The 27,252-nt window shown below is 35.2% G+C and overlaps 3 protein-coding genes across 3 annotated transcripts; 2 read left to right on the top strand and 1 right to left on the bottom strand.

Annotated features, from left to right (window-relative positions):
• Positions 1-5,677: 5,677 nt before the first annotated feature.
• On the bottom strand, positions 5,678-11,334 carry LOC146531116 (uncharacterized). The gene is made up of 4 exons (XM_085199194.1): positions 11,201-11,334; positions 7,160-7,477; positions 6,746-6,895; positions 5,678-6,566 (listed from the first exon to the last, which is right to left on the bottom strand). Exons 1-4 carry the CDS (start codon positions 11,210-11,212, stop codon positions 6,354-6,356), a joined length of 693 nt encoding a protein of 230 aa, XP_085055320.1. The 5' UTR covers positions 11,213-11,334; the 3' UTR covers positions 5,678-6,353.
• A 10,685-nt stretch (positions 11,335-22,019) lies between these two features.
• Positions 22,020-22,828, top strand: LOC146531115 (uncharacterized; the record flags this gene model as incomplete). Its single annotated transcript, XM_085199547.1, has 1 exon — positions 22,020-22,828. A coding segment is annotated over one exon (747 nt), but the record flags the coding sequence as incomplete, so codon positions are not given.
• Positions 22,829-23,232: 404 nt separating this feature from the next.
• Positions 23,233-27,115, top strand: LOC146531114 (uncharacterized). The gene is made up of 5 exons (XM_085199202.1): positions 23,233-23,370; positions 25,235-25,329; positions 25,833-26,003; positions 26,382-26,535; positions 26,827-27,115. Exons 1-5 carry the CDS (start codon positions 23,358-23,360, stop codon positions 26,949-26,951), a joined length of 558 nt encoding a protein of 185 aa, XP_085055328.1. The 5' UTR covers positions 23,233-23,357; the 3' UTR covers positions 26,952-27,115.
• The last annotated feature ends 137 nt before the right edge of the window (positions 27,116-27,252 follow it).

Here is a 27,252-nt window from a genome sequence, read left to right as displayed (position 1 = left end):
ATAGTTCCTAGTATCTATTACTTGGTCCTGAATAGCCATCATGAAGGCTTCCGTCTCTGGGAAGAGATCTCCCCTCCGTAGCCATTCGTTCGACGCAACTTTGTCGACGTGAGTTTGGCTAAGATCGGCTAGATGTCTACCGTGTAGTGACTTTAAAGACCATGCTTCTATTTTTTGCTGCTTAGTTATCAAAGTTTGATTTAGTTGTATATTTCTATCGTTTAAATTAAGTGGTGTATATTTATTATCTATATTAACTATGAATTTGTGTAGTTCACTAATTTCAGCCTTAGCGTAAAAGTAATTTCGGAATTTAGTCACTAGATTATTATGAAGGTTACGAATATCAATGAGACCTCGTCCTCCATCCAGACGTGATATAGTAAGACGCTGGACACATGATTTAGGGTGATGTTTCCTATGTGTAGTCATGTGTGTATTTATTATACGTTGCAGATTTGATAAATCAGTTTGAGACCAGTTTATTATAGCAAAAGAGTAAGTAAGGATCGGTATTGCGTATGTGTTGATGGCTTTTATAATATTACGAGAGTTTAATTGTGATCTTAAAATTTTATTCAAACGAAATTTAAATTTATTGGTTAGTTCTATCTTGGTTTGTTTTTGTTGTATTTGCTTAGCTTGTTGAAATCCAAGGTATTTATAAGTGCTATTTTCGTCCATTGATTCAATTTGTTCACCAGTGTTAAGTATATATGTATTTTGTTGTGACTTGCCACGTTTAATTGAATGTACCTTGCATTTTTCAATTCCAAATTCCATGCGTATGTCTGTAGAGAAGGATTGTGTGAGGTCGGCTAGTATTTTTAGTTCTTTATTATTACTGGCGTATAGTTTGATATCGTCCATGTACATTAAATGTGAAATTATATGATATGTGTTATTATGTTTTAGTTTAAATCCTGTATTGGTATTATTAAGCAATTCAGAGAGAGGGTTTAACGCTAGACAGAACCATAATGGACTCAGCGCATCACCTTGAAAGATGCCTCGTTGTATTTTAATCCAATCAGTAATCAGTGTTTCATTATTGATAATCAATTTTAATCTAGTTTTCCATGAGAGCATGCTGGAGCTTAAAAATGTTATTAGAATGGGGTGAATCTTGTACTTTTTTAAAATATATAGTAACCAACTGTGTGGAACTGAATCAAATGCTTTTCTGTAGTCTATATACATTGTATTAATATTTTTATTATGTGCCTGTTTCATAACTATTGCGTCTATAGTAAGCTGCTCTTTACACCCTTGACTATTTTTCCTACAGCCTTTCTGTTGTTCAGCTAATATGTTATTTTGATCGATATGTTTATAAATTATATCAGTAATACACGCAGTGATAATTTTATATATCGTTTGGAGGCATGTTATTGGCCTATAGTTAGCTGGGTTTGTGGGATCTAAGCCTTTCGGTAACATATACGTTATTCCGTTTGTTATAAATAAAGGTAGTGTGCAAGGTGATTGTATGAACTGGTTTATGTGTTTAAGAAGAAGTGAATGAGTGCATGTTAGCTTTTTGTACCAGTAGTTGTGTATATTATCGGTTCCCGGTGCCTTCCAATTGTGTGTTCGCTGGATGATTTGATTGAATGTTTCTATGGATATATCTTTGAATTTCATTAAATTTATTTCTACGTCAGGTATTTTATGTAACCATTCTGCGTCTGCATTGTGTTCTATTGAAGTTTCCCAAATATTGGCCCAGTATTGTTGCAAATTATTTTCCGTTGGATGTTCTTGTAATTGTGTTGTGGTATTTTGGTTTGTGCTAGATAGAGTTCTATAAAAATGTTTTTCGTTATTAACGAATGTATTATTTTGTAGCTTCCGTTTTGTACATGTCAAATATCTTCTAAGTCTGTTCGAAGTTGCATTTAATTTTTGTTTTAGTGTGTCTAAGAAATGTGGTAATTCTGTATTAGGTTCTTCGTGATGTGAATGAATTTTATATTGTGTTTTTATTTCTTCTACAGTTTTTAATATTTTACGGTTCCTATTTCCTGATATATATTGTGTAAGTCTACCTATTTGCAATCTATATTTGTCTATTCTACTTTCAAGTCTTCTTTGCCACGATGGCTTGCTGTTACGAGGTCGGTAATTATCAATAAAACTGAATTTTGTTCCATTACACAGAGATGCAGTGTAGGCAGCTGTATATATAATGTTATGAAGAGCATTGAAATCTAATTCGTTATTTAAATGTTTTGGAAGTACTTCACTATTTAAGAAACTGACAATTTGGGAAAATTTACGCGATGACTTTTGTCTTGGTATATAGGGTCTGGTTTCAGGATTTGTATTGTTAAATTGAATTAAAGCATTATTAAATTCTTGTTCAACATAATGTTTTTCTATTAAATTGTGTCTATTTATACAATGTTGGTCTAGTGGTTCAACGGGTTGTAAATTTTGTACATATGCAGAATCATTTATTTCATTTGTTTGACTGCTAGGAGAATTTAACTCTGTAATATTTTTTGTTAAAGAATTACTGTTAGCTAATTTAATTTCTACTTCTCTTTTTAATTCAATAATTCTATCGTTGTGTACACTTTTGTTCATAAATATTAGTCGTCTTTGGTCAGCTATTCTTTGTTCTGTAAGGTGTGATAGGTGTGGATTTCTAGATATAAATAAACTGTACAGGTTTTTACGATAAGAAGTCTTATTAACTTCAAGTAGGGTGACTTCAAAGTAACATTTGACAATTTCTTCATTAAGTTCGTTTGACCATTTTATTCTAGTGTTTGAGTGTGAAAGTTGAGTTGAATGAATGTTATTTTGTGTAAGTGGTTGATCACCGATTTGTAATAGTTCTTTTACTTCAACTAAAATTTGAGCTAAGATATCATCTGATAGTAGTTTATTTCTTATTATTGCTCTACGTTGATCTCCTATACGTTGTCTAGTTACCTGCATTTCGGGAAATTTACTACTAAATTCTTGATGTAGGGGCTCTAAATAATTATTCAATAACGTGGTTTCGCATTTTGTTATAATAAGATATGTGCGCCAAATATAACGGTTCATTATGTCGGTCCATTTTTTTCGCGCACGAATAGAGCCCGCAGTGGGTGCAGGGTAATTGGCAAGTGCCTCCTGCACAACATCTGCTGACCTTATAACCAGTGATGAATGTGATGATGTTGGTGATGAATTAGGGGAATTTAATAGGGTGCGAGTTGAGGATGGTGAGGGTATGCTTGATACCGGTGAATGAGAGGAAGAAGAAGTGAGTGGTGAGGATGATTGTTCGGCTGTAACATTTTTTTCGAGGGGAACCCGCCTGCTCAGTCCCCCGTCGCCAACGGTTCGCATGCTGTGGCATCCAGCGTTAGCTCCAGATGCGCCCCGGCGACCCCCGGGTAGCGGCCGCAAATTATATCTTTTATTTTCCATATTCTCCATAAAAAGGGTTACCAGAGCCATGTTAGCCGTGTGAGTAATTTATTTTCACGTGTCCGCCCCCCACGAGAATCAGATGTTCGATTCGGACGTATGGTTGGACTTTAGGGGGCTTATTATTATTATTATTATATTTCCATTTTTTCTCTCTGGTGGCGAGGCAAAGAGCGGCGTTGAGTTCTGCCACTCAACACGCAATACCTCCAGAATTCAACAGAAAGTGGGGAACGGAGTGTTTAACACTAGGTTCCTGCTGCCTACCGTGCTGCGTGCGGGATACAGCGTGAAGCTGATTTAATTTACATAAGTAATTAATTAAATAAATAATGAAAATATCAGAGCAAATTCGAGTATTTTAATATTTAAGTAAATTAATTTCTATCAGTATTAAAATAGTTCTCACCAGCGACATCTGTGCGACGCATTTAGAATTAACAAGATACCTGAGTGGGCTAAAATACCAATCTTAGTAATCTAGATCTTGACTTAATATCTTAAAAATCCGTAAGGTTTCATTAGGGCCGTGGCGCTAAAGGTGTTTAATCATACATACGGGCATACATATTACTTCTTCACGTTATTTTCTTTACACTAATATCAGTTAATTGAAATGGTACATTTTTTAGCCTTAGCTTGCGTTTTTCAGAGGACCTAAATTTATTTATTTTATGTGTAGGGGGTCAGTATTTAAGCTTTTTAAAGATATGTAACAAAGACAAGCTTGTAACGCCTACTTATCGCCTCCAAAAAGTAAATAAAGGATTTATTTGTGATGTGTTTTAAATTAGCCACTGCAGAAATTTAAAATAAATGCAAAAACAACATTAACTAGGAAAGCTTATTATACCAAGAATATTTTGAAGGATAAAAATGTTTTAATTCGAGGATATGAAAATACTTCATCCTCTCGAGTGGGAATTGAACCGACAATCGTCACGTTCACAGTCAAAGGCAAACACACAGACATACAAAAATTATAGAATCACATCAAATTCATACTGTTCTGTCCCATTATAGCATTATTTCTATAATATATGGTCAAATGACTATATATTTGTATTGTTATGCAAGTGTAGGTTCCGTATTCGTCCCCCAACACCCCCACCCCCCACTACTAGTGGTCACGTTCGTTGCGCAAGTGACACTTGTCATTACGTTTATGATATGTCACTAGGTTAGTTGGAGCGGAACGTGACGGTCAATATACACATGCGGCTGAGTAGAGAGCTTGAAGAGATCTGTTTTTTGCTTATTGTTAAAAGAATAATATTTTTTGGTTTCATACTAAACAAATACCATACAGATATATATTGATACTTTTATTACTGGTACTTAGTCCACTATAGTAGGCAAAGCACGGCGCCCACTCTACCAGCGTTACTTATTGTCTCCATTACCGTATTGTATTATTTGGCGGTGCTGGGGGGTGCTGCGTCTGCTCCGGTGGACTTCCAATAAAAGTACAAACGACGCCGCACCCGGCCCGTTACGCTATATTGACTTAGTCAAGACTGTTATTAGTATAAATTAGTATTTAAATATTGTAACTACGAGTGTATATAGAATTGATTTATGTAGAACAAGAGTAAATAAAGTCATTGTAAAAGCTGGATTTTGTGACTGATTTGTTGGTTCGTCCTACTTTTAAATATACGATGGAGAATGAATTATTTTCATTTCCTCGCTCTCGTAGAACGAAGCGAGGCGTTGAGTTTCCCCACTCCACACGCAATGTCTTGAAACAGTACTACACGCGGAACATCGCGCAGAGTGAAGCCAAAAAATGTTTAATCAAAATATTTGCATAAATATTAGCGTCACGCTGTATCCCGCGCACAGCAGGGTAGGCTGAACCTAGTAGGGGGAACCTAGTGTAAAGACTTAGTTGCCCTTTTCATTTCTCTATCAAAAACACCAAATATAAACAATGACGGCTACAAATATAATTTGAGTAGCGTAATATTATCCTGGTTGACTTATTACATGTTTTTTCTTATTTAGCACAACGTTAACAAATATGTATTCTACCCACGCCGGGGAGCCGCCCTCCGGGGAGTCCTCATGCTTTTTGAATGACCTTCCTCCAGTGTCATTGATACATTTTCATTTGTTTCAAATATGTTTTTTTTAAATAATAAGTGTTTTATGTATACAAAAAACTACTTCACAATACACTATAACTTTTATATACTACATGGCATTTTTGTAGAGTGGCCAATTTACAAAGGCAAAACAAATAAAAACATTATATTTTCTAAGTATATTTTATTGCAAAAGGTCCATTAACAATAGTGTTTAGTCGACTGCGAGCGAAATAAACTCATTTGATCAGAACTACACTACGGAGTTATATACAAAAGTAAAAAAACCAGGTACATACGTTAGAAGACTTGCCTCCATGCGTATACATAGGAGATCAAGAAAAACCTAAAGTAACTAATAGCAAGTATATACATACATATATATATTTCAATACACCCCGAACCCAATGAAGCAATACAATATAAAAAACAACAATTCAGCCTTTTTCTTGAAAATTTCTTTTACAAAACTTTTATTTCGAACTATCTTATTTTTACCACACTTTTTTATTAGTATAAAAATATAAAATTTATTACATTAGTAGCTTCTATTTGGCAATAGCGCTTACTATTTCCATCTTAGATCCAAAACATACATACATTAAAACTAACCTATACTAAATCACATAATACCAGCCGTGACTAAATAAAGCCTTACTTCTTCGACATTCGGTTACTAGAAAATCTTCTTTTCAGATTTCTTTGGGGAAATGTCTACGGACCTTCCACTATTACAGTCTTGCAACTCAAATACTGGTACATCTTTACCATATTTCATTTGCAAGGGTATTTGCTTTTTATAAATTTTTCTTAAACACCGAATGTCTCCTGATCATAATTTTACCAGATCTTAGAGTGAATGTGTCCAAGGCCATGGTAGCCGTCGTGGAGTCCACCTCCATAGTATCCGGATGATATACCTCCTCCAATTCCTGAGGCTATTCCACCACCAATTATGGATTTGATGACCGGTACGCCAACAGGTTGCGCTACTGGTACTGCTATTGGCCTGGCTACTGGTACTGGGTACGGTGCGGGTACAGGTATACCAACCTACAAATTAAAATGTAGTAAATGATTTTAATATCATTCTTAATATAAATATTAGGAAATATAATCTCACTAAATTACTTACTCAATATATTTATTAATTTATCAAAAATTGTAAAATTAATATAACGTTACAATATTTTTTTTTATTTCAAATTGAATTGGGCTTATTTGTAACTAACCTGTTTCACTATTGGTACAGGAACAGCATGAGGCACGGGTACTGGAACAGGTCTATCGACTGGTACCGCCACTGGCTTCTCAACGGCAACAGGATACGGTCTTGGCACTGCTACGGCATAAGGGCGGTCTACTGGCACAGGGACGGCTACCTGATTTTTTTTAAGAATACGATATTATTACAAGCTCATATTATTTCACTTGAGTTTCTTGAAATTATACTTTCGACATTTTTTAAGAATATTAGCTATAATTTAAAGGAAATGGGGACCGGAGTGCTTAACGCTAGGTTCCGTCTGCCTACTCTACTACATGCGGGATGCTGAAGCTGTAAAGCTTGTGGAGCTGAAATAATTAAAGCAATGTTTTTTCTAAATACATAGAGTTTAACTAAATAGTTAAAAAATTAACCTTACCTTCACAGGTACTGGATAAGGCCTGTCAACAGCGACTGGGTAAGGTGCGGGCACTGGAACTCCAATATGTTTTGTCACTGTAGTATGTACGTCTGCGCCCACGATAGCTCCAGAAGATAAGCCGAGACCTCCAGCGAGGCCAATTGCAGATCCTATACCATATCCAGATGACAATGCTCCACCGTACCCGTAGCCCCCACCGATGCCGTATCCATGGGAAATTAGAGGTCCACCCAGGTGTCCAACTAGGCCGCTACGTTTTTGGACTACTTTGCTAGGTTCAGCCAGAACCGTAGAAGTCATAAAGAGGATTGCAATCTGAAAAATATAAATTGTTTATTAATATGAGTTTCAGATTAACATTTTGTGAGGCAGTTAAGACGAGACAGTCATGGGGAACAGAGTATCTTACCAGATTTCTTCTTACCCTACCACATGCGGGATAAAACGTAAAGTTACAAAAATCTGACAATAATTTGGGGCAATAGATTTTTCTATACTATAAGAAATTGGAAATGGAACGCAGTTTCAATTAAGACACTTCCGTTTTCCACTTTCCACCGAAAATTTTTACGAGCAAAATTAAGAAAAATTCAAATAATTTGAATTTCGATTTAATAAGTTTATAATAAATAGTATTATATAGATAACCATACTAAATTATTAATCAATTTAAAGAAAAACACTTAAATAATATAAATCGCTCAACAAGCAAAAAATAAGAAATATATCATTACGAAGTACGCGAAGAGCGTGAACGTAAACAAAAAAATCATATGAATTAATTATTATCGAACAATCGGACTCACTTTTCCCCGTTACGTGACGACGTCACGTCGCTTATAAATCAGACATGCATTAAACATAGTTTGTCGAAATAAGCCGCGTGTTCAGCGTGTTAATGAGGGTATGGGGCAGGTTATGGAGGTTTATGCAAGTGTCGTCATATTTTGTTATTGTTTTTACTTTCAATTATTATGAATTATTGATTAAGTTCCGTTCTTCCGATCGCCAAAAGTTGAGCGGTGGACATGAAGTTAGGTAATGCGTACGGGAAATTAATTAGTTCTATAAATCAATATAAAATAATGGCTTTTTTTGAGGCCAGTCGTGGCGCAAGTACACGAAGTGTGCCTGGAAACGCAACTGGTTGTGGGTTCGATCCTCCTCAAGGAAATGAATTTATTTAATTTATATTTTAATTTCTTCGCTCTGGTGTTTAGGCAAAGCGTAGCGTTGAGTTGCGCCACTCAACACACAATGCCCCTAGCATACGGCGGAAAGTGGGAAACGGACTGTCTTAAATCTTGGTTCCCTTTGCCTACCCTGCTGTGAGCACGAGCACGAGCACGTGAAGCTAATTGATTTTATTTATTTCTAATTTCCACAATCGTTTATTTTTTTATTAATGGGCAAACAAAACCTAGTGATAAGACATCAGTAGTGTAGCACCTGTCGTATACCATCACACCACACTGTACGCGACAATGGCGGCTCCGACTCACGAGGTTTTGTTTCATTCGATATGCTACTTTTTAACCGACTTCTGTAAGAAAAGGCGGTTATCAATTCGACTGTATTTTTTTTTTCATGTTTATTACCTCATAAATTTTAACTGGGTGAACCGATTATGATAATTTTTTTTTATTTGAAAGGTATAGCTTCCCGAATGGTCCCATTTTTTTTTGGTCCATGTGTGACAATGGTATCCATGAGAAAATCACATAAGTCTTAAATTTGCATTAGGCATGTGCGCGACTAATAGCCGAATAACTCAATGTCGCGCCAACCGATTTTGATGATTCTTTTGTTGTGGATGATTTTGATGATGATTTTTATTTGAAAGGATATACTCAAGGATAATTTGGTGAAAGTTTGGTTAGGTGTCGATTATGGAATCCGGAGAAAATTGAGAAAGTTTGTTTTTTTTTGGTAAAAAAATGATTATACTGTAATAGTTACAAGCAAAAACTTTTTAAATTGATGTCAGAAGTGAAATTCCTGATGGTTGCATTTCTTTTCAACCAACCTCAAAAAAGAGGATGTTCTCATTTTCAACCAATTTCAAAGAAGGGAGATTCCCAATTCGCCCGAATACTTTTTATGTATGTTCTTGTTAATATACCAAAATGTAACTTTGCACAAAAATAATACCTAATTAAATGAAGTTTTACATAGGACAACCACAACCACTCGTTGAGAACCACTACCACCACCATCACCACTCGTTTAAGAAGCATCATTTTAAGATCTACCCATCACTTAAAATCATAAAATAAATTAATTTTTAACTAAAAGAAAAACCGACTTCTAATAACGAACTAAAAAGTGAAAAATAATTTTACAAAGATTTTATAATTTTGAAGTCGGTGTCAAACTACTGCTACAACAACCTTACTACAATATCTAATTACTAAGCCTGTTTGTTCTACTGAGCACCGACTTCAAAATTATAAAATCTTTGTAAAATTATTTTTCACTTTTTAGTTCGTTGTTAGAAGTCGGTTTTTCTTTTTGTTAAAAATTAATTTATAAAATTAGTAGTAAAAATAAAATAAAAATTCTCTTTTTATAGGTTAAGAAAATAACATTAAATTAAAGGTTAATAATTATTACTTTAGTCAGAAATTGTATTGCAATTTGTCTTTTTATCGGAGCGAGGAAATGTAAATAGTTCATTCCCCGGAGTAAGAATCGTACCCGCAACCGTTGCGTTCACAGTGAAACGCTGAGCCACCGCGCTACGACGACCTCAACATTGTAATAGTACATGTTTCCTAAGCGTGGAGTAACGCTTTAAAATGTCAAAAATATTCTAATAATTACAATACATTTAGCATAATTGCAAAAGTTTACTCGTTAATAAAGTCAATTATTACATACGCGGTGTTACGAAAGTAAGCCCCGTGGATTCATTAACGCAGATAAAGAAGTGTTACTACAAGATTTTGTAGCTATAGGTACAACCTACGTTAGGAAAATTATCTATAATTTTTTTATACCATAGAATGTTCTATATTAAAGTAATTCTTTGAAATATGTATAAGAAAAAAAATATTAATTACAATTCAGGTCATTTCATTTCCTTTTATGTGGCTTTTCAAAAATATTTTTTTCTCTTAATTTAATGTAGAGTTTGTGAAACTTCTACTTTGCTCTTACTTTTCTTGTATAAAAATCAAATATATACTTTATATTATTTTTTGACGCTTTTATTATGTCGATTTTTATCAGAGTAACTAGAAAAAACAAACAAAAACTGAATTAGACTCTCTTATTGTGTTTTATCTTAGGCTTATAATGCTTTCCTGATTTAATTTACATCTTCCAGCGAATCGTATTTGTTTTTAAGCGATATATTTTGTATTGTTTCCTTTTGGGGATACAAAACTGCCCACTGCCTTCCGAACCGGTGCGGCGGTAGCCTTTTGTTCATATGTACATTCGACGATTCAAAAGTGCTTATAATAATAGTCTATTTGAATAAAGAATATTTTGAATTAGAATTTGATGTGCATCTTAGTCCTTTAGGATTTAAAAATTTTGAAATAGTTGATTGTAAAATATTATTATCATTAACATATACGTGAAATAATTTTCAATTATTTTTTGTTAAAATATTGTTTGCGTCATTAACATGTCTAAGGCTATTCAAAATCTTGCAGCAACAGACATTTTAATTAAATCAAATAGCAACCAAACAAACTTGGTATTTATATAAACGATATTTTTATGTATTTCTCTATCGCTCTGTATGCATAATAGCTATATATATATATAGCTATTATGCATACAGAGAGATACGATTAGTAAAACAATGAATATTTTCGCAAAAAAAAACAGCATCATCTAATAAGATTTTATACGTTAAGATAATTAAACGTTTTTTAAAAGTTTTTTAAAATTTTATATAATAATATCATTTAGTGCGCAAACAGTGATCACCATATTTTCGACCAAATTATCAAGCAATCAAACCCTTTCGTTTCACGCGCCTTATGTATGTATGTATGTATGTATGTGTAAAACAAACAAACTTACAAAAGTCTTCATTTTCACAAGACGGCACTGTGCACTGTGAGTTGCACGGGTAGCACACTGTACCTCCGCACTCCCGCCCGGGACTTATATACTGAGTCAAATACCCCACTCGACTACCCGGCGCAGTACTGGCGAATGCAATTGATTTTGCTGTGACGTTGTCGGTGTTTATTTGGTGTTTTGAATGCGAAAAATCAATATACGTGTCATTTTTGAGGAAAAGCAGTTTCACTCTTTTTCTCTATCGCTGGGTAGGTAAAAGAAATCCATTGGTTAGACATTCCGTTCCCCATGTATGTGTATCATGTGTATCTATAGCAAATAGATAAAAATAAATTAAATATAATAATTTCTTCGAGTGGAGAACGAACTCATGACCATCGCGTTTATGAAGCAGCCACGCTGGTAGTTGGTACGCCAATTATGTAACAATAGTCATTGGGCAGGGGCAAGCTGGGAGCAGGTGTCAAGAAGACATTCCGTTCTCCACTTTCTGCTGGATTTTAAGGCATTGCGTGTTAGGTGGCGCTACTCTATGTCACGCTTTATTTCGTTACCAGACCGAGAAAATGAAAATATTCAATATTTCTTTTCGCAAATGGGAATTGAACTCACAGCCTGTCGCGTTTACAATCGTAAGCTTGTTCTCCTTCACTACAACTGGCCTCAAAAGATCTATTTAATACAAGTTTGATCAAATGTGCCACTAATGGTATTTTACGGAAATTCTGAGTGTCCAGGACTACTCCTGGATTCTAATTTCACATTCCGCCATCCAATACGCAGGTGTTCTTAACATCATAGCACAACTAATATTCTTCAAAATCAAATGTAGATTGAGACACTCATTTATATATTCGGAACGAAATCCCCGTGTGGGGGTCTAATTTACAAACATAGCATATGAGAGTAGTATATGAGAGTAGTAGGTAACAATAAATTATTGTGAAATAGTTAAATCATTTCTTAAAAATATATTTCTTATCAAAGCTGTTACAGGAATGTAATGGATTAATTAGATACTTATGTAAGTATTGACATTATCATACCTTCTTTGAGCGAGATGTAATTAATATCCGCTGAGGTTGCTGCAGTTTTTTTTTACAAAATGATATAATGACTCAAGAAATATATTTTCTACTTATCGTTGGCGGCAACTTTGTTTCGTAAAATGGAAAAATTCCGATTTTACCCGCTTCCGTAAGAATTTTCAAAAATCCTTTTTTAATACTCCCATACGCCTAGCTAAATTTCAAACTAGCTAAAGTTAAATTTAAAACTTTTCAAGTTGAGTATTTTCTTCTGCGCGTTGTTGAAATTCAATTTAATTTTATTTTTCTCTTGAATAAGGGCTTCTTTAGTTAATATTAATAAAATTATTTCAAAAAATTTTACAAAGGTTCAAACCGTTAAAATGTGTGCAAAAGTAACAGTGCAAAGTGTGTTAAAGTTTGATAAAAAAAAACTTATAAACGAATTAAGTCAATAAGTTGCTTTATAAATTGTAAAATAAAAAGAAAAATTAAATATATATTGATGTTTGTTATATTATACGTTGCAAGTCTGTTGTAGTCATTTTTGACCCCTGACTCCATCTACATACGTGCCTACCAAAAATGACGACAACTAAGGGTTAAAAACATAGACATAAAAATTTGTATAATCAAACCATTAGCATTATTATGGTGTTCAAGTATACTTGTATTTCATAACACAATATAATAATATAATTTAGATTCGGTTATTTCATTAATAATAGCTCGTAATATAGAGCGCGGCGGCGGGGGCAGCGGCGGGGGCGGCGGCGAGAGGTCGGGCTACTCACGGGCTGGGTAAAATAACTTAGCTTTGGTTCACAATCGCTTCCTGGCGGCGATAAAGGATTGCGATAGAGAGAACTTAGTACAATTGTACTTGTGGCTTGGGCAGAGCTTTTTGTAATTGTCAACTTTTGTTAGTAAATCTCATAGCTTAACGAAACTAAAAAAATATATGATATTTATCATCCTTTTCAAATTACTTAAAATCTTGCAAATATAAAAGTAATTTGGAATGGATCTTTATTCCGTTTTGGCGCATAAACTACTGAAAGAATTTAAATAAATTTGGAATATAGAAAGTTAATACATTACAATACCACAAAAGCTACAATTTATGCAAAAAAAATGTATCATTTGCCTATAATTTAGTGAGAAGCTTAAGCGGAGGAAGCCGGGAGGGAGTCGCTAGTTACTTGCTAAAAAAATCAACTTCACGCTTTAAGTAGGGTGGGCAGAAGGAGCCTAGTGTTTGAATATTCCGTTCCCCACTCTCTTTCTAAGTGCCAAGTTGTTTTCTTTAGACGTACATTATATTCATAGTAATAAAGCCACACCCTGAGCAACATAATACAGTAAATGTAGGTAATTAGGATATCTGAGTAGAGTATGTTACGCTACAGGTGCCTAATATTTATGTAACCCTACAACTTAATATCTGCCGCATTTACTACATACACATATAGTACGTAGGTGAGTTATGTCCTAGGTGTAGAGTAGGCACTCGGTATCTAGCAACAGGTCACTGCTGCGCCGCGCTTTGCCTCAACACCAAACCAACCCCCCATCGCATATATTGCCGGGGTTCGAGTCCCGCAGGGGGCGCCCTTACCGTCGTCGACTTCCTCACAAGCAACCACATAGTGCTTGCATTTCATCAGGGACAGAGTACCCTCTTCCCTACCCAACCGGTGTCGCTGTAAAAGCCAATAGGGCTAACAGCATTAACCTTCCCATTGTATCCTGCACGTAGGGGGTAGGCAAAGTGATCCATGTTCTGAACTTAGTGTCAAGGCTCTCCGTTTCCATTAAGACGTTATCCATTTTCCGCCGCCGATTCCAGAGGCGTTGCGTGTCACATCACGATATTGCATCATATTTGATACATTTATAATTTCATTTGAGCAAGTTGTTGCATCACTCACAATATTCAGTATTGTTCAATAGTACAAATACTAAGCAGCGAGTGAGGTGGGCGGAACCAAAAGGAACTTACACAAGCCGCAGTTCTAACTAGATCTGTGCATTTACTAATAATGATCTTGAGTTAGATACTAAATTTAATCGCTTTTTTACTATAACATCGTACTGTATTATTAATATATGCTATTTCGATATATACAGGCCCCACGTGGCGCCGGAGTACAGGAGTATGACTTTAAGCGCGAAAGGTTTTGCGCTCGATTCCCAGTCAAACAAAAGAAATATTATATATTTTCTTTTCTTCGCTCTGCGTATCAAGGCGTGTGTTTTATAAGGCTATTGTTATATAATTATTAAAGTAAGAATAGGGAGCCATCTGCCTAGATGCGTGTCCCCACACGCAAGTTGAAAAAAAGACTTAATTTCACTCGACAGATATTTAGATTGTTACATTTTTTTTATTAATTTATATGATGTAAATAACAACAAATACAGATTAATTAATGCATAGTGATGCAACTTGTCCTTACAAGCTATATCTAAGTCCCAGCTAATTTGCATATTGACTTTGCAACTATTGGATTCATAAATTAAACTTCTCGAAAGGACCTCTGTTTCCCACAGAGCTGCTCCATATTTGATGGCAAGATCAAAACGACTTAAAATATGTAGATTTTCTGAGCCAATTTAGATTTTATGCAGAATAAAAGAAGGATTAGATCAGAAGAAAATGAAATCATGGTTTGTAATTATCCTCAGTAGTCCACTTTCTACTGATTTGTGTTCAAGGACGCTATTTTGTTGGACGTTATCCTTTGCACTATTGCTTTATACGAGGTATGCTTCAATTGCTTCGAGTCAGGCGCACCGTGGCGTGCAAACCAGGTACAGGTTGTGGGTTCAATAGTTTCAAGAGTTTTTTAAAAGCTTTTATTTAACTTGCAATTTATGTATGTGTGTTCGGGTGAAATGCTTGAGCTCAATTTTGAAGTAGATATCGTCAACCGATTGAGCTGAAATTTTGTATACACGTTTACTTTGGATGACAATGCACAATAAGATATGTGACGTCATTCTAAATCTAATATGGCGGACCATGCAAGATGGCGGAATTGTTATTTTTATGTACTTCTACAATATGGATATCAAACGAAAGGGCTCGTTGAGCTAAGAGCTAAGGGCTCGTAGGGCTAGGCAAGCTTTTAGGATCATATAAATTGTTTATAGTGAGGTTATGTGTAGTTAAAATTAAAAAAAAAATATATTATCTCCTTTTTAAATCGTTTAAATAAAAGCTTTTTTTAAAAAAGATTTTTTGATTTTAATTTATTTTTCAGTATAATAAGTCATTGTGAACAGTATAAAATAAGATATTGTGGTGTCACAGAAATTTGTAAAAATGGCATTATTTTATATTTACGTTTATTGGCTGTTTTCAGAATTGCAGCCGCCCGGATAAAAGTGTGTTTCGAAGTGACTATCACTTTGACACCCGTGGAGTACTTAAACCGTACAACACATGTGTATTGACAGCTGATACCTACACCGTAAATAAATCATTGAATTGATTTACCTGTTCCATTTAATTATAAGTTTACACATTAGATGTATGTTTGTAGGTAATACATGATTCATTACACGGACGCTACTGCTATTTAAACAATTTATGGCGAATATTCCAAAATACTCAATTATAGCTCTAAATGTAAAGGGATATGACTTAAAATTGGATATTTAATTAGAAAATTAAGTATCTCAGTTAGGGTAAGTTAGTTTTTTGTGACATTTTCTCTATGACGCAACAAGGCGTGTTACGTGCTCGGTCGAATCTAGTCCTATAGGTGAGCTATTACTACTTAGATAACACTCGATTAATTCTAACTAGTTCTACTTCATTTTTTAAGTGTCAAATCAACGTAACTGGGGTGACATAAACATTGTTGTTAATATGTGAAGTAAGAACATAGGTACAGGAGACCGGCGCGGCGGTAAATGTACTATTTTGGCAGTTATTTGATTTTATGAACTTTTTTTTAGGTCACGCTTTATTTTCTTCTCAATTTTCGAAACATTGCGTCTTAAGTGGGCGGAAGTAGACGCCAGGCCCTGTCTTTCCATGTTGTCACCATTCCTCCGCCACGACAACCTCTGTTCTCATATCATATTTTGATGAATCTTTTTACGTTTAAATTACCAAAAAAAGCAATTTGCGTCTAAAGTAGATGGAAATTACTCACCATCAACATCTCCCGCCACCTAAATTAAGTTTTTTATTTTTTTCAATTTGAAGATATGTATTTAAAAAATATGTTTGAATATTTTCTTTTTAATCTAACGTGAGTAAATTTGCACGTTGCATCCCGGATATCGCGGGATGGGTAGACCTCGGAACCCTGTATTACAGTTAAATAATACGTTCTTTTAATTATCGGTGCAGTATCATACAAGTATAATTAAAATTAGGTCTACGGTTGCCACGACCTAGGACACAGAATGAGTCATATGTTGCTAAAACTATGACATAATGCTAAAACCGCGGCTTAGCGGGGCATCTCTATTCTATGGTATTCGAAAGCGATCAAACCAAGGCTGTGACAATAGTTTAGTACTCATGTAAGACAGATTTATGTAAGAGGAATGATCAATTATATATACATTGTGATAGATTTGAAGTTAATTTGTAATTTTAGGTAAATTATTTATTTAAATGGCACTTTGTAATAAAGTAATACACTCTTTGAAGTACATCAAGGTATATTTTTGGGGTTCATCACTCAGTGCTTTAAAAGAAAAAAACGGAACCTTTGCAGGATCACTTTGCTGATCGCCTATCCGTCTGCCATTTATCTTGAGATCGCGTGGAGGCATCAAACTGAAATTAGTATGAAATATTCAGGTCTATGGTCTCTCAGAGCCCTCTAAGTCAACGCAACCAAAAGATACGATCGTTCATGCATCATTTACCGAACCAACATTTATGAAATGGGTACGAAATGAGAGCTTATAATACAAAAACAAGGATTGATGATTTCATCCTTTCTCGACGGACATAAGACAGGGCACAAGAAAGTGACCCTCTAAGGGTTCCATTTTCACCTTTTGAAGTACAGAATCGTCAAATCATTTCATCATAAGAATTTTTATTATAGTTTTCTCTCCCTGGTAACAAGACAAAGCAGCGTTGAGTTTCACCACTGCACATCTAATATCTCGATAATTTAACGTTTCGTAGGGAACAATCTTAATAATAGGTTCCTTCTATTCTGCTATTTGCGGAACACAAAACGAAGCTTAAAATATCAATTCAATATAGAAAAGTAAATTTGAAAACAATTTTAATTTAATATCAATTAATTTAGTAATTTATAATGTAATAGCACACAGCGGTGCCTGTTTTCCCACACGTGCGGTGCAGCGGTGTGCACAATGAGGTTCCCAGACTCCTGTATTAACATTGAATGTGCGATAGTAATATTGTGTCAGTTGGTTAACAAAAGAGGTTTTTGTTTTTCTTTAAACTTTAAGGTATTGGCGTTTCACAAGTGGCTATTCTGTTGTTAGGAATTGGTAGGACCTTGGGCGCGTGGTGATAGTGCAGATCTTAATATGAGTGTGTGTTTGTAAACGCGACTGGTTGAGGGTTCGATCCCCACTAGAGGAAATTAATGATTGTTTATTTATATTTATATTTCTCGCTTTGGGACAAAGGCAAAAATCCGGCGTTGGGTTCCGCTATTCGAAATACTCGCCTCAAAAAGTTGACGGAAAGTGGGGAAGTGTCTTAGTGGAAATGGGGTATTAACTAGCTTGTTTCTTTCTTTATAACATTAAGAAATATCAAACTATGTGAGTACAAACACACGTGACGACATCCGGCGGCAGGTTACGTAGGAATGTCGCTCTGTCCGCTAATAGGGTTAGACTTCCCGAATTGCTTGTTTATTATTTTTACAGCCAAACAGGTTTATTATAAACTGGGTTAAATATACTGGACTCTATAATCCTATTTATTTTACTTGAGAACAGGTATTTACATAACAAATAACTTTTATATACTTACAAGAATCTATTCGGGATAATAGGATCTCAAAAGCGCGGCGTTGAAATACCACCACCACTCAATACGCGATGCCTCCAGAATTCGGCGGTAAGTGCCTGTCGTCGTCCACTGCTGAACGTAGACCTCCCTTCACTTCCACCCAACGCCAGCCACCTTCTTTAAATGGTTTGGCCATGTCCGGACTTGAGAGCAGAATTAATTACATTTTTATTATTGAATATTAAATACTTAGTCAATTTAGTTCCCCACCCAACATGCAATATATAGAAAATAGGGCAGTGCGTGGGGAACGGAGTGGTATATTGAATACTAGCGGCCCGCCTGCGTCTTCGCCCGCTTGAACTACATGATTAATCATATAATAAACAGCATTGACAGGCAAATGTATTGATGTCAATGAATAATTTAATTTACTCGTTCAGAAACAGCCTTAAATGTGAAATTATTGATTTGGGTAAGGATTTATAATATTCTTTTTAAATAACTGTAATGATTGCATATTACAAAAAATACCTAAATGGAATCGAATAACCTAATATCGAAATCGAATCCAAAATAATTAATCGAATATCGAATCGAAAATAATTAATTGAGAACTTCCTTGTTTTGAAAGTCGGTTAGTTGTATCACAAACAAATACAGATTTATTATAAGTATAAGTATAGATATGGATTGCTATATATTTGCAGGCAAACTCATGCATTGAGTTCATTCAAATGGCGATAACTTTTTTTTTAATGAACCGATTTTCATGAAACAACCATTAACATTGAATGCGTTGACTTACAACAAAGCAATTCAATTCAGTACTTTCGGAGACAAACGTGATTATACATACAGACAGACAGACAGACAAGCTCTATCCATTTCAGTCAAAAATACCAAATGTACAGAAAAAATATTTTTACTGTTTAGTAGAAAGATAGTACAGCTTATTTATAATCTATACATAAATCATTCAACAGACATTCCATGGACATTGATGTTGATGTAATTTGAAGAAAAAAGTAGGTTGTCGACCGAGTGCTCTCTTTGTGCCAAATAATACAAATTCAAAGTGGTATTGGTGTACGTGCGTCGGGTTTGTTACACCACGCTGTTGTATATGTACGTAAAGCTCCTGATTATTTAACGCGTTAACCCTCGTCGTGACGTTCCAGTAGATTACGTGTCGAGACACGGAGCTCTACGTCGCACATTGTCTTCTTACTAGAGCGAGGAAATTGAAATTCATTTTCACCAGTGCGAATCAAACTCACAACCACCGTGTTCGAATTCAAACCCGACGTTGTACCACGACACGACGCGATGGCCCCATTTTTTATTAACAAATTTAGGTTTATAACTGAAAACACACACCACGAATATGTCTGGATTGAAAGGGGGCAATTGGGGGCGTTACGCCAGCGCGCGGTGTTCAGAGTGGATGGTGTCATACATGTGTATGCGCAACGTTATTGGGGATGTTTGAGATGCCGACGGAGGCGGATGGGGACCCCGCGTTTGGCAACGAGTCAAGCACGTCCGCACTCGCAAGTTAAGAGAAATGGCCGTTTTGTATGCCGCCGACGGCCCAAGTACCGGCCACGTCAAATTACGATGGGCCAATAAATCTTCATTTCATTAAATTAGCGAAATTTCGATATAACTTGGAGAATACAAAGTAAAAATGGAATCAAAAACCTTCATAATCAGTCGGTTAGTATAATATAAAAAATTTCTTCGCGATTTTTTTAGCATAGCAGAGTAGGCAGAGGGAAACCAGTATTTTCCACTTTCAGCTACATTTCGCTGACATCGTATTGTAGACTAGAACGATACTGTGGAGATGCGATTTCTTACAAAGATAAAGGAGTCAGTGTAGTGGTGAATGTGGTAGAGGGAGACCTCGGTGCTCCAGAACCATAAGGATCGTTCGTGGAGTATGAATCAAAAGGGTCAAAGGGTAGTGGACGAGACGAGAGAGGTATGCTAAGTTCGTAGCGTTTGGCGCTTCATAATGTCTGGCTTCCCCGCTACGACTTAAAAATAATTATGGAATTTTGCGAGCTATTTTCAGTGATGAAATCTAACTCCTATAGTAAATCGCTTTCTTAGTCGTAATTAAATTTAAGGGATTTCCTGTTAAGAACACAGTATAAACAAACATTTGGGCGTGTAAATGACAGTATTGCCGACCATAAAATTAAAATATAATCTAAATGGAGTCTTGACAGACGAATAGTAAAATGATCTTGTGTAGAGACTGTTCCCTCTGCCTACCCTGATATATGGGATGATGGGATACAGCGTAATGCTAAAAAGATGTTGACTTTGAGTAGTCTGTAGTTTCTCATAATTTTCGGGTACCTACTGCATCTACTCGTAATAAAAACAAGTCTTCTCTGAATATTCTTCTACTTTCCCTAGTAATTTTTGGATTTCACTACAGTGTATGAAAAATGTATCGACATGAAATTATTAATTTATGTTAAAAACAGCGAATAAAAAATATATAATTTCATATATCTCTGGTATCATATATTTCTGATTATTTGGAAATTATTGACTTGATGAATTTTCAAAGTCACAAATATTCGTAGTATAAACATAGGTGTGCTACGCACGCGCTACTAACCAATATGAATACGTAGCGTTTAATATTACAGAATGATAATATTTTCAACAGTGCAATTATTATTGATAAAAAAACTAAACTCGATATTTTTTCTCACCAGTCCCCTTAAATACGGCCCTGAATACCTGCCATACACTCTCTATTTTCTATTTTTCACCCATTCGAAAGACTTAATGACAGGCAAACAACGAATTTAAATAATTAAAAAAAAGATAACATCCACCTGAATGGGAATCGAACCCGCAGCCATCGCATAGAGATGCGTAATGAAAAAAATACATAATGTTACATAATACATTACGGGCTCTTACGTTTACATCTAGGCTGAATCTAGACCTGTTTTGCCTTTTAGGCTTATGGTGTAGGGAGTATGTGATATAGTTGAGCTGCTAATACCACCATCAATTTTTGATAAAGATGTTATATCAATAATGAAGTAAAACGGAACAATAAGTCATGGACTTGTAATATTTTTCATGTACGTTTGTAATATAAACAAGCTATCTATATTAGTTCAGATAGAATATTATGTATAACATGTTATTTAATTTAACTTTCATTTAGGCTCTTATTAAAAAATATATTTAAAATGTTACCTTACTAAACAAAGTTGTGAAATTTTGATACTAATATTCTTTTATGGAAAAAGAAATTAATAAGTCGAAGCGTGATAAAAATGTATAGCTTCACGGTTTATCCCATAGTAGGGTAGGCAGAGGGAACCTAGTGCTCAGACACTCCGTTCCTCACACACTGCTCAACTTTTAAGACATTGGGTGATGATTGGCGGATGGCGAAAAAAAATATCACTGCCTCAAGCATAATGGCGCTGTTTGGTATATCAATAATTTCAGCACACACTGTCATTCATGAATACAGTGATTTGAACAAGTTTACCTAAATACCATGACCACACCATGTGCGGACGTAAAGTGCAGTTCCGCCGACATCTCGCGCCCGCACTTCATGTATAAATACCTTTGCTCTATCACTCTACATCACTTTCCAACAAAGCGTCGCTTGATTCGCAGTAGTTATGTCTCGATACCTAGTAAGTCACTACGAGTTAAACTTGTCCTCAGTTAGATGTTAACTAAAATTAAAGCTTTAATAAGAATAGCTTTCGTACCAAGTGTAGTAAAGAGTTTGAATGATTAGATTCTAAATCAGTAATTAATATGTCATTTGTTACTTCTTGCACTATGTGTTTTCACAGTGCAAGCGAAGCCGGATACTAAGAAGAGAGAGGCGTCAGCATCAGTAATACCTACGAGACACAGCTATTCAGAATATCACAATAAGGTAGCGATACCAATTCCTCACCCAGTGCCAGTTAGTGTTCCTAGACCGGTGCCAGTGACCGTTCCAGTTGGCGTACCAGTAGATAACCCTCGCCCTGTGCCAGTGGCAGTACCACAACCAGTGCCACACATAATCCCCAGGCCTATAGCGGTGCCGGTTAATCGTCCTGTTGCCGTGCCAGTAGCTCAGCCTGTGCCAGTCACTGTCACACAGGGTGTTGGCATCCCTGTACCCCAGCCTTATGCTGTTGGTGTTCCAGCTCCAGTTCCAATAAGAGTACCACAGCCAGTAGCTGTGCCAGTAGCAGCCGTAGCTAGTGGTATAGGAGGCATAGGAGGCTTAGGAGGTTTAGGAGGTTTAGGAGGTATAGGAGGTTTAGGAAGTATAGGACTGGGTTATGGTGGCGGCATTATAAGTGGAATAGGCTCTGGAGTATCCCTTGGAGGTATAGGTTCGATTCCCGTGGGCGTTTCTGTTGGCTCAGTATTACCTGTTGGATTATCATCCAGGATAGTTTCTCCAGTTATATCGTCAGGATCTATTATTTCTTCAGGTCATGGTTACGGTCACGGCGGATACTACGGACATGGGTACTACGGACATGGACATGGATACCATGGACATTAAAAAATATACTTTAAGTTATTTACCAAAAAAATAAATAAATGTAAAAAAATACTGTAAAATTAGTTTTTATAGTTTTAATGGTAGATGGGTCCCTTTTTTGTTGATTTGTTAATCTAGTCCGATCTCTAACTTTTAATATTCTATTATGTAAGACTGAAGTTAAATTAGTATAAATATTTTTGATATACATGTATTAATAATTCATTTGTATCGGATATATGTGTGTGTAAGTTTCTTAATATGTTTTGAAATATACCTTGTTTTTAGTTTTAGACATCTTTTTTTATTTACGAATAAATATAGAATGAATATTTATAATGCCTTGCATTTTATTTTATGGTATTAAAAACACCAGAATTTTTCTTCATAAAACTAAGAAAAGCAAATGACATATTAATCAAAATCTTTTAAAATCCAATGATTTACAAGTAGCTAATTTGTCGATAGTGACCATTATCAGGTGCGTGCGTGCGATTAGTTTGTTGTGATATCATATCAGTGACCATTCTCGCTCGGGGCGGGACTATCGTATCCGGCAATCATAGCTGAGGTGCTAAACATTTATTGTATTTTGAACAAAGTTGCGTCAAAATGAAGTGTACAAGTGAGTAAACTCTATAACAATATTGGTTCACACGTTGACTTTTATTTGGACCTACTGTCCAAAGTCTCTTCTTTAGTTGTTTATGTTCGGGCGCCTGTGATGGTTGTATTGTATTGCTATAGGACACAATTGCTATTTATTTTAAAGGTCGTTTGTCTATTTAATTTGGAAGACAATATTAACTTTTGAAAATAATCACTAAGATAGATGTTTCAAGTGGCCTGGTAGTCGTGTAGTTAAAGTTTTTAGGTAGAAACTAGTACTTATTTTATTAATATTTCTACTTATTGTAGTTGTATTGCTTGTTGGGCGGAGAAACTTTTTGTGGACTTCATAATATGATGTGTCTGCCGCTGTGCTGCGAGACCACCGTGGCACAGCAGTACAGCATCTGACTGTAAGCGGGACCGCTCGGAGGAATTAATTAATATCATTTATCTTCTCTGACAAGACAAAAGACGACGTTGAGTCCCGGCACTCACCACGCTATATCTTTAAAATTACGCGTGTGTTAGGCGTGTCCTTAAAGTGCGAAAACTTCTTAACATTAGGTTCCTTCTGCCTTCCCTATTATATGCGAGATACAGGTGAAACATAACATCAAAAACCGTTATATTAGAGCTGCTAATTCTAAACCATATTTAAACAAAACTTTATTTGTATCATTAAGATTAGTTAATGATAACATATCTGCGCCCATTGTTTGCTTGGACAAGGAAATTACCTCACGCTATTTAAAAATTTCATTTCGATTTTTTAAAGACATAGAGGACTGTATTGGTCATTTTAAAAAGATTCTGTTCCTGAGCGATTGACAATTGACGCATAGACTGACATACTGGATATAGAAACTTGTCGAAACTTGGCAAAAGGTGGGTCGGGGAGTGTACGGAAGTACTAAGAATTTCTGGGATATCACAACGGCTAAGACAAATGGGATTTTTTATATTTTTACATGTTTTATAAAACAATAAGTTAATCCATTTGTCTAAAAAGTATCATTTTCATGTTCATATTCTAAAAAGCCCATTTTTTGTATTATGGGTGTTTGTCGGAGAAGTTAAATATGTTATGACTTTCAATCCTCTAATTAGTCCATTGATTGAGGGACATTTATTATTCTACGCTTATTAGAATTTAGAATGATATAGCTTACTGTAAAGGGTACAGTGCCACCAAGTCCTACTCTTATATATGTATATATATATATACAGTTGTAGTTTCCTGAGCTAGTGCGCTACTTATAATCACCAAGTACTAGAACAACTAGAAGTTGATCCACTTCATCAGGTTGAAGTCTTGTTAATAAATGTTGCAATAACGTAATATTTTTATTCTTTATATATTTTATTTTCTGACTCATTTCAATTTTGTTTACATATTCTTGTGTTTTGGATATCTCAGATAATAAATACTATCTTATCGATTAGTCTAATTTAGCTATCAATTCAATAATGCATATAATTTTTCATTTATGCAAATTTCTTTATTTGATTGATAAGAAGCCATGAGATACTAAATTATATTCTAAACTCGTTTACAATGCAAACTTATCACAAACAGAAGAATACCTCTCTCTATAAACGATAACTAAACAACATCGTTTGATTAATCGACAGGAATGTCGCAGTATTCAACTTAAATGCATCTAGTGATAAGGAATAAAGAATAAAGAAAACTATTATTGTAAAATTTTAATAAATATATAAATAAATATGTTTTGAGTTACAGTCAGATGATGGCCTATAATCCTTATAATCTAGATGCAAAGATATGTCATTAAGGCATATATATTATGTTTTAATCGAAGCAATATGTTACTGCTATATATGTTTTAATAATTTACAGTGACTTTTATTTTCAGAATTTCCATTTTCTTTGGAAAATATTCCAAAACAGACGAGCTTCGTGTGCCTCTCCTTGAAGTTTGGCAGCATCTTATCAGCACTTGTGTTAATTGTAAGTAAATTACATTATTGGAAAGAAAAGATTTATCGTTCGATAAAGGGATATGACCTAGCAGCTTTGGCGGCCCTTTTCTATTCTTTAAAAAAAAAATCTTTTTATAAAAAAAAAAAATTAGTGGACTAGGTTAGGTTATAGTAGGTTAGGTACTAAGTTAACATATATTTTATTGCCTTCAAATCTCCACACAAGCAAAGTCCAACAAAGTAGGTACCTACGAGTATATAACATTTGCAGTGTGCAGTGCTACCAGTACTCGTATAGTACGTTAGTGTAGGAGGCGACACTGCATTACACACGGGCGGGCGGGCGCCAGCGGACACCAGGACCGCTCTTCTTTTTATTAGAACCCAACACAAGTAACTATGTAGGTATTAGAATCCAACAATCTGAATTACACGCACTTATCATCAAATTTGGTAATTATATGTAAATTACATAACAATACAATATTATGGTACCCTCGAGCTGGTATGATGGGAACTAATTTTTTTCAGTTATACTCAATATTCGCGCTTGCACAATGCCTGGCTGCGATCAACATGCTGCCTCCCTGGTCGGTACACGACATGGAGGTCATGATGTCCTACGCAGTGGTTTTTGGGGTCATCATCACACACATCATCACACTGTTCCTTAGCACGCTCATGTTGGTTGGAGTATTGAAGGTATGAGATTTTAGTTTATTAGCTACATTTGGTAATTGACCATTTCATGTAATTGTTGTTGAAGCCATTCGTGGCGCAGCAGCCCAAGCATGTAATTGTGAATACTGGTTGTGGTAGCAATGGTGGCAATGGTTACAGAATTCGGTGCAAAGTGGGGAAGCTAACGGAAACGGAGTGTCTTGACACTAGGTTTCAAGTTTGCTAATAGGCGAGATATAACGTGAAGCGTAAAATAATAAATAATAATAATAAAATACTATTAAATCCAACCAAACATTCTTTATTAAGATAAACAAATTTTTCTTTGGTTTTAAATACATTTTAAAAGTAAAGAAATATTTGCTAAATATTCAAATTACTACCATACTACCATTTTAGGAAAAATCTCATCTGATGAGGCCGTGGGTGATGTGGACTTCGCTCCTGGTGACAGCGTCAGTGCTCGTCTTCGTGTTTTGGATCACTTTGAGCATGATCAATCATTTTAACGATAATTCTCTATTGATTTACATCGTCGAGTTCCTTGGGCTAAGTGAGTTGCTCTACAGTTACTATTTTAATATATTAATTATTAATATTTTCTCATTTATGCAAATTAAAATTGAAATATTTTTGCTACTTAAATTATTTTTCATTTCTTTATAAGAAAATTGCTGATCTAGAATTTTTTTTATAGTGGATTATAATATAAATAATAATTATGCACCGACGACGTCGTCGTATGTGGGTTTATTTACCCGTTCTGAAATAATTAAGAGCGGTGTTAAGTACCGCCCCTCAACATTCACATAAGTACTTATATGAAAATAACTTATATTTTCAGTGATCCGTTTCTACATGTTGATGATAGTATCCAGTTTCTATAAACAGTTAGAAGAGAGAGAAATAGAAGAGAAGGAGAGATTAAGAAACTTAGTTCACAGTGAGAACTGGTATAACTCGGCCTAACAAACTTGAACTACGACAGTACGTTACCTGTACCACATACTGTGGTACTGTGTGGACCTGTTACCATTAATACCGACTTCAATGTTATAGTGCAGTAGCTAATCCCTTGTTTATATGATATTAGTTCAATATGATACTTATAAAATGTTTTGTTATTGCTTTTTTTACTTTGTTTATCGTTTCTATCATATCGTTATGTGCACAAGATATATGCGTGGGGAGCGGAGTGTCTGAACACTAGATTCTCTCTGCCTACCCTGGTATAAGCGGGACCTGTGTCCCGCTTATAGCAGGCAGGTAA

Source organism: Heliconius melpomene, chromosome 16 (assembly GCF_056956725.1).
Source record: "Heliconius melpomene rosina isolate 202511_hmr_F chromosome 16, ASM5695672v1, whole genome shotgun sequence".
NCBI classification, from domain to species: domain Eukaryota; kingdom Metazoa; phylum Arthropoda; class Insecta; order Lepidoptera; family Nymphalidae; genus Heliconius; species Heliconius melpomene.
The sequence above is the reverse complement of the archived record's forward strand: the minus strand, read 5'-3'. Positions and strand labels throughout refer to the sequence as shown.